The sequence below is a fragment of the Carassius auratus genome, chromosome 3 (assembly GCF_003368295.1).
Source record: "Carassius auratus strain Wakin chromosome 3, ASM336829v1, whole genome shotgun sequence".
NCBI lineage: Eukaryota > Metazoa > Chordata > Actinopteri > Cypriniformes > Cyprinidae > Carassius > Carassius auratus.
This window is the reverse complement of record NC_039245.1, coordinates 18,240,230-18,255,403: the sequence shown is the minus strand read 5'-3', so window position 1 is coordinate 18,255,403 and position 15,174 is coordinate 18,240,230. Positions and strand designations below refer to the sequence as shown.

General features: G+C 36.3%; 1 protein-coding gene across 2 annotated transcripts; it reads left to right on the top strand.

The window, feature by feature from the left end:
- The first annotated feature begins 841 nt into the window (after positions 1 to 841).
- Positions 842 to 10,626, top strand: LOC113049264 (equilibrative nucleoside transporter 4-like). 2 transcript variants are annotated; one of them, XM_026211461.1, is made up of 11 exons: positions 842 to 1,042; positions 2,397 to 2,620; positions 3,253 to 3,384; positions 3,660 to 3,773; positions 5,573 to 5,701; positions 5,839 to 5,913; positions 6,008 to 6,273; positions 8,007 to 8,130; positions 9,219 to 9,406; positions 9,501 to 9,741; positions 9,907 to 10,626. In XM_026211461.1, the coding sequence occupies exons 2-11, from the start codon at positions 2,458 to 2,460 to the stop codon at positions 10,038 to 10,040; spliced, it is 1,566 nt and encodes a 521-aa protein (XP_026067246.1). In that variant the 5' UTR covers positions 842 to 1,042; positions 2,397 to 2,457; the 3' UTR covers positions 10,041 to 10,626. The 2 variants fall into 2 exon arrangements, with proteins under 2 accessions (XP_026067246.1, XP_026067253.1); XM_026211468.1 differs by having other exon boundaries at positions 2,421 to 2,620; positions 9,907 to 10,040.
- Positions 10,627 to 15,174: the final 4,548 nt, after the last annotated feature.

The window sequence follows — 15,174 nt, the reverse complement described above, 5'->3', positions numbered from 1 at the left end:
AAAATTAGACCACAGACCACAATGCCAATTGCAAGTCCCCTCAGAATGCAGATGGCAGATGCTTTTATGGTTTTTGCAACCCGTTCTCAAGATGTCTCTTATTCTCACCGAAGCTGCATTTATTTGGATCAAAATAAAAACGGTAAAAAACCTTACGAAAGGAAAATATATTTACCAATATATTTCTTAAAATATATTGTGATATATTGTAATATATTATTTTCCATTTTTATTTTCTAATATATTATATATTTGAATACATTTAATAATATATTAATGATAAATATATTATATAATATATTGCAAAATATACAAATTGCCGCTTTCAATATATTGCAATATATTGGAAAACATAAATATATCTAAGAATATATGCGTAATATATTAATATATTTTCCAATATACTGCAATATATTTTTGTTTCATAAGGTAATGTGATGTATTATTACAGTTTATACTACGAGGCCGTTTAATGCTTGAATCTGCTGCTCAAGAAACGCTTCTTATAATTATCAATGTTGAAAACAAGTTGTGCTGCTTAAGATTTTGTAAAAAAAAAAAAAAAAAAAAAAAAAAAAAACGGATGTTCGTAACAATGTAAAATTGTTTTGCTTTATTTTATTCAGAAATAATTAAAACGGAATTCGGCAACTGACCAATCAGAAGGAAGTAGATTTGAAGTGATTTTTCTTAAACATTTAAATTGTGACACTACATGATAATCATTGATTAGTTTTGCATTTGTTATTCATTGCAATATGGAAATAAGTGCAGTCGAAGTGCACCAATACAGGTTTCCTTTAAAGCGATAGTGAAAGCGTGTTGCCAGCTGGAGGCTAGCTGAGTGTGTGTGTGTGTGTGGGAGGGAGAGAAAATGACAGCAGCTCGCCTCTTCTCTTCACCTTGTGCTGGAGGATATATACAGCGGAGAACCCAAACAACACCACACGTATGATGAGAATGCTTTCTATGTAAAGAGGGGTTGTGGTAACATGGAGTAACATGCCAATGAGGGAGGAAAGACACATTTAATTGTTCGGGGGTAAGATTAAACCTGTTGTCTTTCTGATGACTGTATCGCTTTTGTCTCTTGAAATGATGCATGAGCGCTGCTAGATTTGCTTACATGACTGGCTATAACAAGTGAGAGCAAAGCATCCCTACAGATAGCAGAACATTATTAAACGTGTTAACATGTTGCCAAGCTTGTTTATTTATTTTTTTCATATCAGTTGGATTTAGAGTAGTTCCGTCCTGTTGCGTCTTGTTTTTTCCCTACACACATTTAGAGGTTAAACTTTTGTTAAACATACAAAGGTACTATATCACAACATTGCGCGCAAGCATCAGGTCCTCTAAATGATTCTAACATCCTTCATCTGCATTCATCAGCCCATGCTGGCTCCGTGCAAAATTTAGGAAAGCTTTTATACATGGTATTATATTTTATGAAAGATTTTAAAATAGATTTACTTTCTTTCTAGTGCATATTATAATGATAAACTATAGAAAATGACTAAAATGAGTGTGACAGATCTTGACAGTTCATGGTTCAGCAGCAGGTCTGCTTTTTATTTGCATGTCTTGGCACTGTTTACATCCAATATCTTGTTGTATGTTGTTGTATGTCTTTGTGTTTGGCTACACACTCTTACTATGTAAAAATGATTGACAGGAAACTATTCCATTGGGTTAAAACATCACAAACTCAATGCAACACGTTTGAGTAAGGCATAAAATGTGTCTGACCACTCTCTAGTCAGTGACGTAACACTGATTTCAAAGATGGCTTTTCTTTTGAACCAGTCATGCACTGCCAGCCCCCAGCCTCTTCAAAGGATGCATTGGCAGATTTCCAAGATGAGGAAAATTTCAATAGCGTATCCATCTGTGGCATCTTGGCTAAGGCTCTTCTCACTGGAAGTGCCTGATTTGCATTAGGAATATAGATTTATTGTAGATTATCTGATTGTTCTTTCCTAAAATAGATCACACATGGATGCAATATATCCCTTGACAATGCATTACTAATGATGCAAACATATGTATGCAAATACAATAAAAAAGGACATTACTTGGAACAGAGGCTTTCAGCAAATAGCCAAAAGTGAAATTTCACATGGCACGGCTGATTTAACAGAAAGTGACTTGAGGCTGCTCTTCACATGCTTTTTTGACAATTTGAACTAAAAGAATTTGCCATAATGCTCAATATATAAAAAGTGCTAAATATATTTGAATAATAATAAATATATTTGAATAATAGGACATTTAAATTATATATATATATATATAATTCTATGATAACACTTAAAAATAATGTAAAGGATGTAATGTGTTGCATCCAATCTGTTTTTTAAGTTGCTGACACATTCATCATTTTCATCGTCTTACAGATTATATTTCTGACACTGTTAAAGAGGGCCTTTTCAGATATTCCAGGCCAAAAAAGGGACTATGGACTCAAAAGGAGTAGAGAGACATAAACAGGCCACCCCTGGCCAGAGTCCCGAGGGCAATGTGGTGATGAGCTTTAGTTTCGAGAGCTATCAGCTGGAGGAAGAGGACTCTCAGGTGAAAGACATCTCAGATAAAGGAGTGCTGGCCCTTTCAGAACCTGGTGAGTCTCTGCTGCATAAGATGTGCCTCAATATAACTACAAAATGTCATTTGAGACATTATTTCGATACAAGTTTTGGTTTGGCAAAGACTCTGCTTGGTTTTAAAGGCTACGATGCTTGGCATGTGCTAGTCAGGTCTAATCATGTTAGGTGGAGAGGCTGTTGTCCCCACACGTTCCCTGGTTACAAAGGTCCTGCTTATTAAATCAGTGGAGTGGGAGAACATACACATTAATCTTTAGAGTTTGCTAGATTCTTCAAGCTTTGCATATAAATATGTTCTTCGTTTGATGTATGTGTTTCATTAAGCATGATTTAATTTCTTCCATCTCTTAAATTAGTTATGTAGTGTTAAAGTACTAAAGCTGTACAACCATTAGGAAGCCGGCAAGAGGTACAGAAGCGCATCCATCAATCAGTTCCTCGTCCAGAAAGAGAGAGAGAGAGCAAAATGTCAAATGTCTCATACATATGCATAAGTATACTTCAAAAAGACAGCACACAGGCTGAGAGATGAATATTTCGAATGCACATTTTTTGAAATCTCATACCAATAAAACATGGGCAGGACATTTGTTTGTAACTCTCACTTGTTGCTTGTGCATACAAATTGTGTGATTTTTGTGCGTAGCATTTGAAGAACCTATTCCAGACGACCGTTACCATGGGATCTATTTTGCCATGCTCCTGGCTGGAGTGGGCTTCCTGCTGCCTTACAATAGCTTCATTACAGATGTTGACTACCTGCATCATAAATTTGAAGGTACTCCATTATATTTATGGACTACATATTTTAGCTAGCATTAAAATGAAACTAATTATGGTTGAAATTTCTGTTAATGATCGTGAGTTTTAAAACATTGTCAGAATTGCTCATTATAATGTGTGTGTGTGTGTGTGTGTGTAGTATATATACACAATTTTTACATTTGCAAAATACATCTCTTATGCTTATGCATAACTTAAGGTTCCTTTATGACAGTAAGGGGTAAAAAATGTAATAAACTCAAAGGTAATTTCCTCTTTTCTGTCTTTCAGGAACATCCATTGTGTTTGACATGGGTTTAACATATATACTTGTGGCCCTAGTGGCTGTGATCTTAAACAACGTCCTGATGGAGATGCTGAGCCTGCACACCAGGATCACTGTGGGTGAGTGTGTTTATTTAGAGCCGTCTGACACGCACACAGACAGGAAAGCACAAAGCGATGGGGGAGGAGGCCGCTGATTGACCTGACAGAGCTGCTGGCCTGAGGGGAGAGAGAGAGGAGAGACGACAGTCCAGTCTGACAGCTGCATCGCTCATTTCAACCTGAGGAATAACACTCACCAAATACTGCTAAATACACACTACTAAAGAGGATGGCTCACATATAACCGAAACAGCTGATAAAAACAGGAAAATTGCATTTATGAATATAGCGATTGACGGATAATTAGGGTTGGGTATTGGTTTAGATGTCCTGATTCGATTCGATTTTGATTTATAACATTCAGGGAATATAGTTTTAATACAAACGCTATTGATATTTCTTAGAAAAATTCATCAGATCAGTAAACAATTTTAAAAATGGTGAATATATATATATATATTTTAATTAAATTAAGAACAACTGGCCTGTATTTTAAACCTTTTTTGTATAGGGTCCTATTTTAAACTATAGGGTCCTTTAAAATATTCTTCTTATTTTTTCTTGTAATCAGATGAAGGCATAAAACATTAATTTAATTTATCATAAATTAAATTTAAACCTTTTTATTTTTTGGCCAAAAAAAGTGCTGCACAACAGACGTTTAATTTTAAAATGAAAAAAAGAAAACAAATGTGATTTTCCTTTAAAAATAAAGATTTATTATTTTGTATTAGCAGTAGTAACATTGAGTCTTAAGATTGCTAAATAGTAAAATATGCTGTCGTTTCTTAATGTTAAACTAAACTTTTATTTTGACGGGTTGCCGTGAGGAACTTGCAGCTGCTGTGTATGTGATATGATGGCAGTTTTCTCAAATGAAATGATAAAATGCTAATGAAGTGACTCTCAGAGCAGCTTCATGTATTCATATCATACGGCAGAAGCTGAAAACACTGCGAGCACCGCCCGCGCTTTAGTATGTGTGTACGTTAGTAAACAAAACAGTGCCCAACACCATCCGCCATTCACTGATTGTGGGAATCATTGCGCCTTATGCGCGATATCAAATTCTTCTGCATATTTATAGTATTCCTGTTGATTTCACCTGAGCATTGCGAATAACGCGTATGGCTTTGTTCTTGGTTCTCATCAACAGTATATCCGCCATGATAAGCGCTGATTCTGAATGAATGACAGGCTTTCTATTGTAACACCGAGCAAGGTAAATAAGGGTGACATCTAGTGGAGAAGAGTAATGATAAGATTCACGTTGATCAGATCTTGTTTTAAATGTGCGCTGAAATAAATACCGAGATCGATAAAGATCGATTTGTGGCTTTTGAGAATCGATATCGAATCGACGTCACATAAAAAAAAAAACGATAAATCCATTTTTTTGCCCAGCTTTACTGATAATACCATAAAAAACACACACAGCCCCAAACCCTTCACTAGCGATCAATTACTGTGATCTGAAAAATCAGCAAACAGAAAAATATGTCAATATCAGCTTTTAAAGGGATATTTCACCCAAAATAACAATTCTATCATCATTTACTCACCCTCATGCTGACCTACCATATATGACTTTCTGCAAAAACAAATAGAATGCAATACAAATAATATAAACAAATATTATAGGATATTGCTTGCAAATATTTTTCTTTCTTCTGTTTTCTTTCTAATTATTTGTGAAATCTCAGATTTCTGAGTGAAAATTGTTTAAGATTAAACCCTGCAGACTTTTTTCAGTGCATAGATTTTGTTCTTATTTCTGCTATCTCAAATTTGTTTACATCCAAGTTCATTTCTTTCAGGTTACCTCTTTGCACTTGGACCTCTGCTTTTTGTCACAGTTTTTGATGTGTGGCTGGAGAGGTTCACCACGAGGCAGTCGTACGTCATCAATCTGATGTCTATGGGTACTGTGGCCTTTGGATGTACAGGTATTTGTTCAGACTTTTCTTTCCAAAGCCGTCATGACTGCAGTATTGTGTAGGGGGTGACTGTCCTTCTTTCAGGCTCACATTGTGTTGTCAACCATTTCCAGCCATAACAGTTTTTGACCATATTGTGTTTCCAGTGCAGCAGTCCAGTTTCTATGGATACATGGGGATGCTTCCCAAGCGCTACACACAGGGAGTGATGACCGGAGAGAGTAAGAGGCTTTGTGTCATCAGATGTGCTCATGAAAATCCATGATAAACTTCAAAAACAAGATTCTCATTCTTTGTTTATTATTTTCTGTATAGGCACAGCAGGAGTGATCATTTCACTCAGCCGTATCTTCACCAAACTGCTGATCAAAAATGAGAGGAAGAACACCATCATCTTCTTCACCATTTCCATCTGTATGGTGCTACTGTGTTTTATCCTGCACATAGTTGTGCGAAGGACACGCTTTGTCCAGTACTACACGGGTCTGGCGCGACAGGGCCTGTCCCATGCCAAAAACCACTCACACAACGGAACCCAGTACCAGGTCCACCATGACGTCATTACAGAAGATGTCAGATTTGTAAGTCTTCATATTTATAGCCTTTTTCAAATAGTAATTCCATAATTTTTCTGAAGAAACGAATGTGTTTTTCACTGCATCTAAAAAAAAAAAAAAAAATATCTTATGTTCAGCAGAAAAAAAAGTCTTGCATACAGTTAAATAACAATTTTTTTGTAGCATTAATTGACAAAATTACTGCTTGATTGGTACAATATAAGTATAAATATAATTATATAAATATAAATAAACATTATTATTTCTATTAATTATATAATATACACATATCTAGTACATAATTAATGTATATTTAAACATACAAAATGCAAATGCTTGGGTATCTATAATAGTAAATGTGCTCTAGCTGTCTCATACTTTTGCATTATGTTGCCCAGCCCTACATGTGTAGTCAGTTTTGTTTGCAGGGAAAAGTCCTCAAGAACCCTGTGCAAATGAAAACAACATATCTCTCCCTGCTATATGGTTTAGAAATCCTTTTGGAATTAAATAAATCAGTAGCATTATCATAAACTGTTGGAAAGGGGATGGTGTTGGTGCAGTGGATAAGACACATGCCTTTGGTGTGAGAGACCCGGGTTTGAATCTACTGTGTGACACCAATGTGTCCCTGAGCAAGACACTTAACCCCTAGTGGCCCCAGAGGCGTGCAACCTCTGACATATATAGCAATTGTAAGTCGTTTTGGAAAAGGAGTCAGCTAAATGAAGAAATGGAAAGGTGTGATGAACTTCATAAGAGTGTAGAATCATAAAGCTCTCTTTAATTTAGCTGGACTGTGAAAAGACAGTTTTAGTTAGGCATACTCAGCTGTGTTTTCTTTAAATTCTTCAATAACTCCATTTCATTTGTGCCGATCAGTGCTCTCGATGACTGTGCTCTCGGCGGCCCTGAGAAGGACACAGCGAGAGCATGATTTAGGTGCTCACTCAGATGCAGGCAGTTTGAGTGGAGTAATATATGAAAGCACTTCAGATAAACCTCAGACTAAGCACTCAGCTGTTCCTCCTCTCAAGATTTCTTCATCTTCGTCCAGAAATGCATAGCTTGTCAAAGTCATAGAAAAGCTTTCATGGATTTTTGGAGTTTATCCAACTTCTGAAGAGCCCAAAAATTTGAAAAGTGTCCATTTGGGGTATTTAGAATTGATTCAGCTTCAATCTATGATGAAAAAATATAAATAAATCCATCAGCATCCAGTACGAAGGACTGCACAGATGTGGCTAATCTTTAATCTAGCAAAGACACAATACCTCAAAATGAGATTCTTATTGTTCATTTTTGCCTATTTATTTTGTATGTATTTAATGCTAGTCTATACTGGAGCTTATGATGCTCCAAGGGTGTATTTCTCCTAAAGCGGTTCCCCGTCTGTGCTTCCATGAGACCTGAATGCTCTTGTTTTATTCTCAGCAAATTAAGGTGAGTGGTTTTACTACCTCAGCCAGACACTTAATCAAGTAATGGCCGTCCTCAAACAGGCCCTGCAGAACTACTAGTTCATCAAGAAAAGCATTACAATATCTGAATGCACTGCACGCTCTTACAAAGTCGCAGTGACCTGCTTGATACGGTCACGGGTTCTGATGTGATCTTTGTTGTTACATCAAATGTCTTAGTACATGCAAGATGTTTTTTCCATATTTAACTGAAAATATATTGATGGTCACTCCTCTGTCTTGTAAGGATGTAATGTATTCAGGATGAATTGTTCAGATGTCCCGTCTGGTTTCAAGGGTAATGGCGCAGTGGGCTCTTCCCCAACTGAAGACGGCTGTACAGATTTTGCTGGAGGAAACACTTACGTAAGGTTTGATGTGCCCAAACCAAAGATTAAACAGAGCTGGCCAGGAATCAGAGGTGTGATCTCATTCACAATACTGTATGTTCTGTGTCAATCCTCATTAACAAAGAAAGTATGATTTAACAGTGCATCAGAACTACAAAACTAGCTGATAGTTTTGATAGATTCATGTCATGGCCCAAAAAATGATATTATGGGTGATATTTTCTATTTTAAAAATTACTATTTTCTCTGCATAAAAAAGCATTTTAATGCTACAAGTGAGAGAGATATTCATTATGAGATCTGCAAAAGAATAAATTAATGTTATTCAATTATTTGTGTTTTGTGTTTATTTGCTAATAATTAAGTTACCAGGTATTCATAATAATCAAGTCTTTGTATGAAGGTTTTGAATGAAGTCTCCTATCATCATTTATTTGATCATTTGATACAGTAACACTATTAATATAGGGAAATATTATCAATTAAATGTTTTCCATTTTTGATTAAATTTTTTTTATATTTAATATATTTTAAAATGCAGTTTATTACCATGATGGCTAAGCTGAATTTTCAGCATCATTACTCCTGTCTTCAGTGTCATACAGTAATCAATTCAAGTTTATTTTATTTGTATAGCGCTTTTTACAATACAAATCGTTACAAAGCAACTTTACAGAAAATTATGTTTCTACAATATTTAGTAGTAGCTTATGGTGGTGAATCTCAGTTTGTGCAAGTTTGACAGGATTTTTAGAAAAATTAATACAAGACGTAGTCAGCCAGACGGACATTATTAATATTATTAATATTATTAATTAATAATTATTATATGATGCAGTCACACTTGTAGCAATATTTGTTAGTTCTGTTTGTTGATTCAGGGTTAGCATCATCTGAGGTCCTAACCCTAATCGAGAAAAACTTTGAATTATTATCAATGTTAAGATTATACATCTTTTTCTTTGATGAATAGAAGGTTTAAAAGAACACATTTATTTAAAATTGATTTGATTGTAACCATATTCACATTTTTATGCTACTTGTAATGCATCCTTGCTGAAGAAGAGTATAAATTCTTTTTTCTTTCTTTTGTATTTATTTATTTAAGGACCTCATTTTCATGTTACTGGTTAATGAGCAGTGACCCCTTCTGTTGCAGTCATGATCCTGCATCGTTATGTGGTTGCCCGTGTGATCTGGACATACATGCTGTCTATTGCTGTCACTTACTTCATCACGCTGTGTCTTTTTCCTGGACTGGAGTCGGAGATCAGGAATGTCACACTGGGGGAATGGCTGCCCATCCTGATCATGGCCATCTTCAACATATCCGACTTTGTGGGCAAAGTATGTTCACTGACACGATGACATGACAGATTATGTCATCGCCTACATTCTTTGAAGTAATCTGACACCTAATCTTGTCTCTCCATGTGTCTAGATCTTGGCAGCCGTGCCGTATGAATGGAACGGGACTCGTCTTCTCTTCTGCTCGTGTGTGCGAGTCGTTTTCATCCCTCTGTTCATCATGTGTGTGTATCCGGCTCAGAAGCCCACCTTCAGCCACCCGGCATGGCCTTGCATCTTCTCTCTCCTCATGGGCATCACTAATGGCTATTTTGGCAGTGTTCCCATGATTCATGCCGCAGGCAAGGTGGCACCTGAGCAGAGGGAACTAGCAGGTAAATCTATCACCCCATTTAGATTCATAGAGTATATATGCACAAGTCTATGCAGATGATCAGGTGCTTGTATGCAAGCCTAAACTTTCAGAAGGATGCATTTATAATCTCTTCTCTACAGATGCAGTCATTAACTTGAGTTCTTGTGATTGGTTTTTCCCACAGGGAACATAATGACTGTGTCCTACATGTCTGGACTGATGTTGGGCTCTGTGGTCGCCTATGCTGCCTACAGTTTTACTGCTTCAGGCTCCAGCCTCCACTCAGAGACTGGCTATAACTTTACCCAGGGGTACTAGTACCAAAAAACATGACTGTTCCTATCATCAGTCTCATCAGGTGGCACCTTTGCCAATCTGTGTAGCAACTCTGCAGTTCCCATAAATCAGACCTCTGCTGCAGGCTTCTTTTGGCCCACCTGCAATGCTGTATGCCTGCGAATGTAGTCAAATGGGTGAAGAAACAAGCTTTGACACTGTAAAGAGTTATATATGTGCGCTTAGTTGTGTTGCCTCTTCTTGTTCTCTGAGAGTGCTTTTTTCATGTTGCCAAAAGTTCTTTGGTGCGTTAAAGATGGCACACGTTATGTGTGTGGTGATAAAGCCAGAGTGAATACATTTGGTGTTTCTCCTGATTTAATATCTGACTCTACATTCTGTGGTGCTGTATATGGTATTACAGACAAACATGAACATTTATGAGTATATTCTGACAGGTCTGATGAACTGTACTGAATAAGGGTCATTTATGGATGCTGGATGCATGTAAAAGAGATTTGCTGAAAAGAAAACAATAATCTTTTGAGTGCAATATGGATACTGGACCTTTTTGCTAAAGCTAAATGAATGTAAACATCTCTAAATAAATGCACTATTAGGTCTATTTTAAAACTGCCGTAATAAAAACAGAAATCCATTTTCAATTGACATGATCCTTAGATGATTATTTGTGATATTTAATAAACCAGATTGTGTCTTGCAACTGTAGATATTTTTTAAAGGAAGAAAATGTTGTGAAGAAAGCATATTGATGATAGCTGTTATTATGGCTCATTTCCACACTATTTGCATGCTGACATATATTATATGAACAGCCAATTTAAGTTTTACTCATTAGTTCACAAATCAAGTGAAAATGTATAGGCCTACTCCTCTCCAGTTCTCCCAAACAGTATTTAGCCAAATCTCACACCATTGGCTGACAGCTGTTTTCAGAGCCTAGGGCTGTCAGACAGATATAAAAAAAATTAAGAGTTCTTCATTGATTTCAGTTAGTGGGGACATTTTGTGCATTTAGTTTTTAATGACAATAGGCAAAAGTAACATATTCCAGACAGCAGATGGCGCTGCTGCACAACGGTTTTTAGACTAGTATCAGTGCAGTGGTCTTCACAAACAATGCTTTTTATAGTACATTAAAAACCAGTGTACATGTGCTTCATTTCTGTTTACAAATAAATCTGATTAAACACAAATGATAAGTTAACACTTACACCCCAAACTGCTCATATTATGCTAAATGCTTGCCAAGTCCTCGGACTAAGGAAGAAAGCAGATGATTCACTCAGTTTTACTGGAAGAATATTCTGATTCTGAAGATGCCCTGTGCTGTGGTGATATGCTGATATGTGGAGGAAACATGCGGAGATGGTGGGCTAATCAGCCAACACCAAAATCCATAAAAGCCCCAGACAATTTACAGCTACTGTGAGAATAGCAATGCAATAGGCAATCAAATTCTAGGCAGTCGATCCCTTTCTGCCTGGATAGCAGGCACGGCACAGGATTTCTCTAATAAATTCATAGAAAAATTGCTGGTTTGGTATTAACCCTAATGACAGCAATACAGTATTAGGTTTTAATTGCATGCAGCAGGAAAAGCTTATTTTCATACTATTAAAATGTTTTAGTCACTAGATTTCCAGTACTTTTACTACATGGACAGTCACCCTGGGACAACCTGAGGCGTCTCGAGGGCATGACGGTGATGGGAGACCTCAGTCCCTCTCCAGCTCATGAACTGACACTACAAGGGTTTCCAATAAATTCATAGATTTTATATATATATATATATTATATGTAGATTTATATATATATATATATATATATATATATATATATATATAAAGCATTAAACACTATGCTATAGCTTCCAGTTAACCGCTGCAGTCTTGACAAAATGATACAAAAAAACAAAAACAAGAACTATATATTTTTGTATAATTTTGTACAAAATGTATATTTTTAAATTATGTTGCCTCAGTCTGTGTAGATATACGTAAAGGTCTATATATGTATATTTAAATTGTCTCAAATTCCGGGAAATTATGCAATTATACAACAATCTGACTTTCCCTTGAGTATAAAATAACAATAATTTTTCATGTGTGAGGATTTATCTGTAATCATTTTCTCACGAACCCTTGTTTTCACAAAACCACCTGAGAAGAGTACTGTGGAACCATTAAGTATAGTAGTGTTGTAACCATGCTGGCCTAATTAACTCCATAGAGAATTAAAATAGTCTGTAGTCTTGGTCACAATGAGGCTTCTAATTTTGGTCTAGCCGCTGGAGGGTTTCTGGTGTCTAATAGTACAGTTCATGAACATTTTTCACTTTGCTCTAGTTCTCTGGCGCTGTGTTTTGAGCAGCCTCCGAAACTCGAGAGGAGATGGATCAACTCGGTGAAAGTTAAAGGGGCTAGAATGTGCCAGCTGACATCCAATTCATCCTCTATCTTTTGTTATAATCCCACTTTGCTTGCTGTCCTCTAAACTGGATATACACCAATAGAACAAAGTCAGACTGGTAACTTTATGGTTGTTTGGACTGACATTGTGTGGTTATCCAGCTTAATGTCTACTCACCAAACATATACCCAGCATTTCACAGACAAGGCTTAAGCCTAGCCCCAGACTAAAATGCATATCTGAGCTTTAACTGAAATAAACTTTCAATGTCATTGTTTATTCTCAAGATGAACACAATATAATCTTTATTTCTAAGGAATGTTTCTAAAAGATACTTAAATGTCCTAACTGAACTACGGCCTAAACCTGGCTTAGTCTAAGCCCTGTCTGTGAAACCAAGCCCTAATGTTTAAATGAAATATTGGTTTGACTTGAAATTGATTTTACACTACTCTTCAAAGGTTTGAGGTCAGTAAGAGTTTTCAATGCTTTTGTAATTCTCTTATGTTCAACAAGGCTGCATTTATTTCAACAAAGCTGTATATACCAAATTTGCTGTGAGGCTGTTTCAAAACTACTTTGTTTGGCTTTCCAAAAGAGGACACGCCTAGAAATCATGTTTATATATCACATTTATAATGGGTTTTATCTTTATGTTTCATCGCTCCGGCCAGGCATGGATTTACCATATGTTAGGGAGCGTAGCATTTTCGTCACATGCTTGAGGTATTCAGCCAATCACATTGCACTGGATTGCTGGATAATCAGAGCACACTTCACTTTTCAGACCGATGGGCTTTGTAAAAATCGATGCATTTCAGAAGGCGGGGCATAGAGGAGAAACAATAATGTAAAGTATGTTGAAAATAATGTGTTTTTTAACCTTAAACCACATAAACACATTTCATTACACCAAATAATGTTCTTTTTAGCAAAACCATATGACTCCTTTAAGGTCAGTTTCACAGTTTCTGTTTGAAACAAGAGAGAGTGAGTCCAAGGTGTGATATGAGAGACATGAAATAGGGTCGGTTTCCGACAGCCTTGCCATGGATGATGGTGAATATTAGGAAATACCTGATTGCTGAATGCCACAACTGACCAATCAGAATCCAGTATTCCAAAGAACAGTGAAATAACTCATTTCTAAATCACACTGTTACAGTTCTGAAACTCCCGTCTCCCTGATTTATCATTTTTGAACAGCCATCTAGTTTATTATGTTTCTTATATTAAAAAAGAAACATGCTTTTTAAGAGTTCTTCACTTGGGAAAGCATGGGATTTTCATTTGTGTTCCCATGCAGGCTGTGGTGGAATATTCTTGTTCTTTGTAGCGAACTTCTCAGCGAGTCAAGGACATCGCCAAGGCTGCGTTCATACACATTCCCTGACACACATACTTGCAGCTGCACAGTATCTGATAGCTGTTTAGCACAAGTGTCAGCACACTCAAGCAAATACTAGATGTGTATGTGTTACTTTCCGTCAGGGACACAATGGAGTTATTTTGCTTGAAGGTTAAACTCATGAAATAGACATGTGAATGGTTTAAACTGTATGTCAGAACGAGAGCCTCAACCGTGACAGACATACTGATTACAAGGAGGTGCACTCTCAAGGAATGAAGCAGATCGTAAGCATCATACCATCATACTACAATTTTTTCCGGCTGTGAGACCTCTAATCGAGACAGTGTTGAATGTTTAATGACATGCCAGACACTGTGGCCCCAATGTTATGACTTATGCCTTTTTAGCAGGCAAGTGTACTGACAAGTCCCATTTTATACAGACAGATTGCTATTGATAATCATATAAGGGACTAATTCAACAACAAATTACACATTCAGACTACTCACTATATTTATGTTGGCTACATTTTTTTAGTTTATTGATTTACACTTTTTTATTCTGCATTGCAATAAAACAGAATTTTACTAGCATGTATAATTCTAAAATGTACATTGCTGGTGATGAGTCTGTAATAAGACAGTATGTCAGTATTGGGACATATTATAACGTAAAATTGCAAAAGGACTGTTTCCATTTAAAGTTCACTCAGATTCTCAAGATTTCCGTCAAAATCACCCTCATGATATTCCAAATCCAGGTAACTTAAAAGATCCAGATCTTGCAAACAGATATGAGTGTTTTATATGATTAAATCTTTGTTTCGTTTTTTTTACACCTTAACAATAATCTAAACACATACTTGGACTAAACTGCTCGATATTGATTCGCTATTAGATGTTCTGGTAACTTGGACTTTTAATGGAGGGACAGACATCTCTCAGATTTCTTTTATATTTGTATTTTATGGGATTGGATGGACATAAAGGTGAAGTTTTGTTTTTGGTTAACATGCCTCGAAATATTTGTATTTATTAAATTAAAAAATGACACAAAAAAACAAAAACAAATCAGTCTTATGAACCATGTCTTTATTCAAATTACATTTTATAAACCTATAATAATAAAATTCTATTATAGAGCAGTCTGGAGAGATTTTGTAGGAAACTGCATATACCTCATTTGCCCATTCATGCCACATCATATGTCTGGGTTACACACAGAAGTGTAGATCTGGCTGTGGTGTATAAGTTACTCGCGATCTCACTTCTGAAAGTTAAAATGACGAATGGATAACACCCCGTGGTCTTGTGGACTTAATGGACACACGCACGCAGCGGCCATTGTAATTCTGCAAGTGCACATGAAGTGTGCCATGTAGGACTATAGATA

Excerpts from the sequence above, each read along its gene's own strand:
- LOC113049264 (XM_026211461.1), top strand. The coding sequence starts at position 2,458 with ATGGACTCAAAAGGAGTAGAGAGACATAAACAGGCCACCCCTGGCCAG. Across the intron at positions 3,774-5,572 it reads GCACACCAGGATCACTGTGG|GTTACCTCTTTGCACTTGGA; the intron begins GTGAGTGTGTTT and ends CATTTCTTTCAG. Across the intron at positions 8,131-9,218 it reads GAGCTGGCCAGGAATCAGAG|TCATGATCCTGCATCGTTAT; the intron begins GTGTGATCTCAT and ends CTTCTGTTGCAG.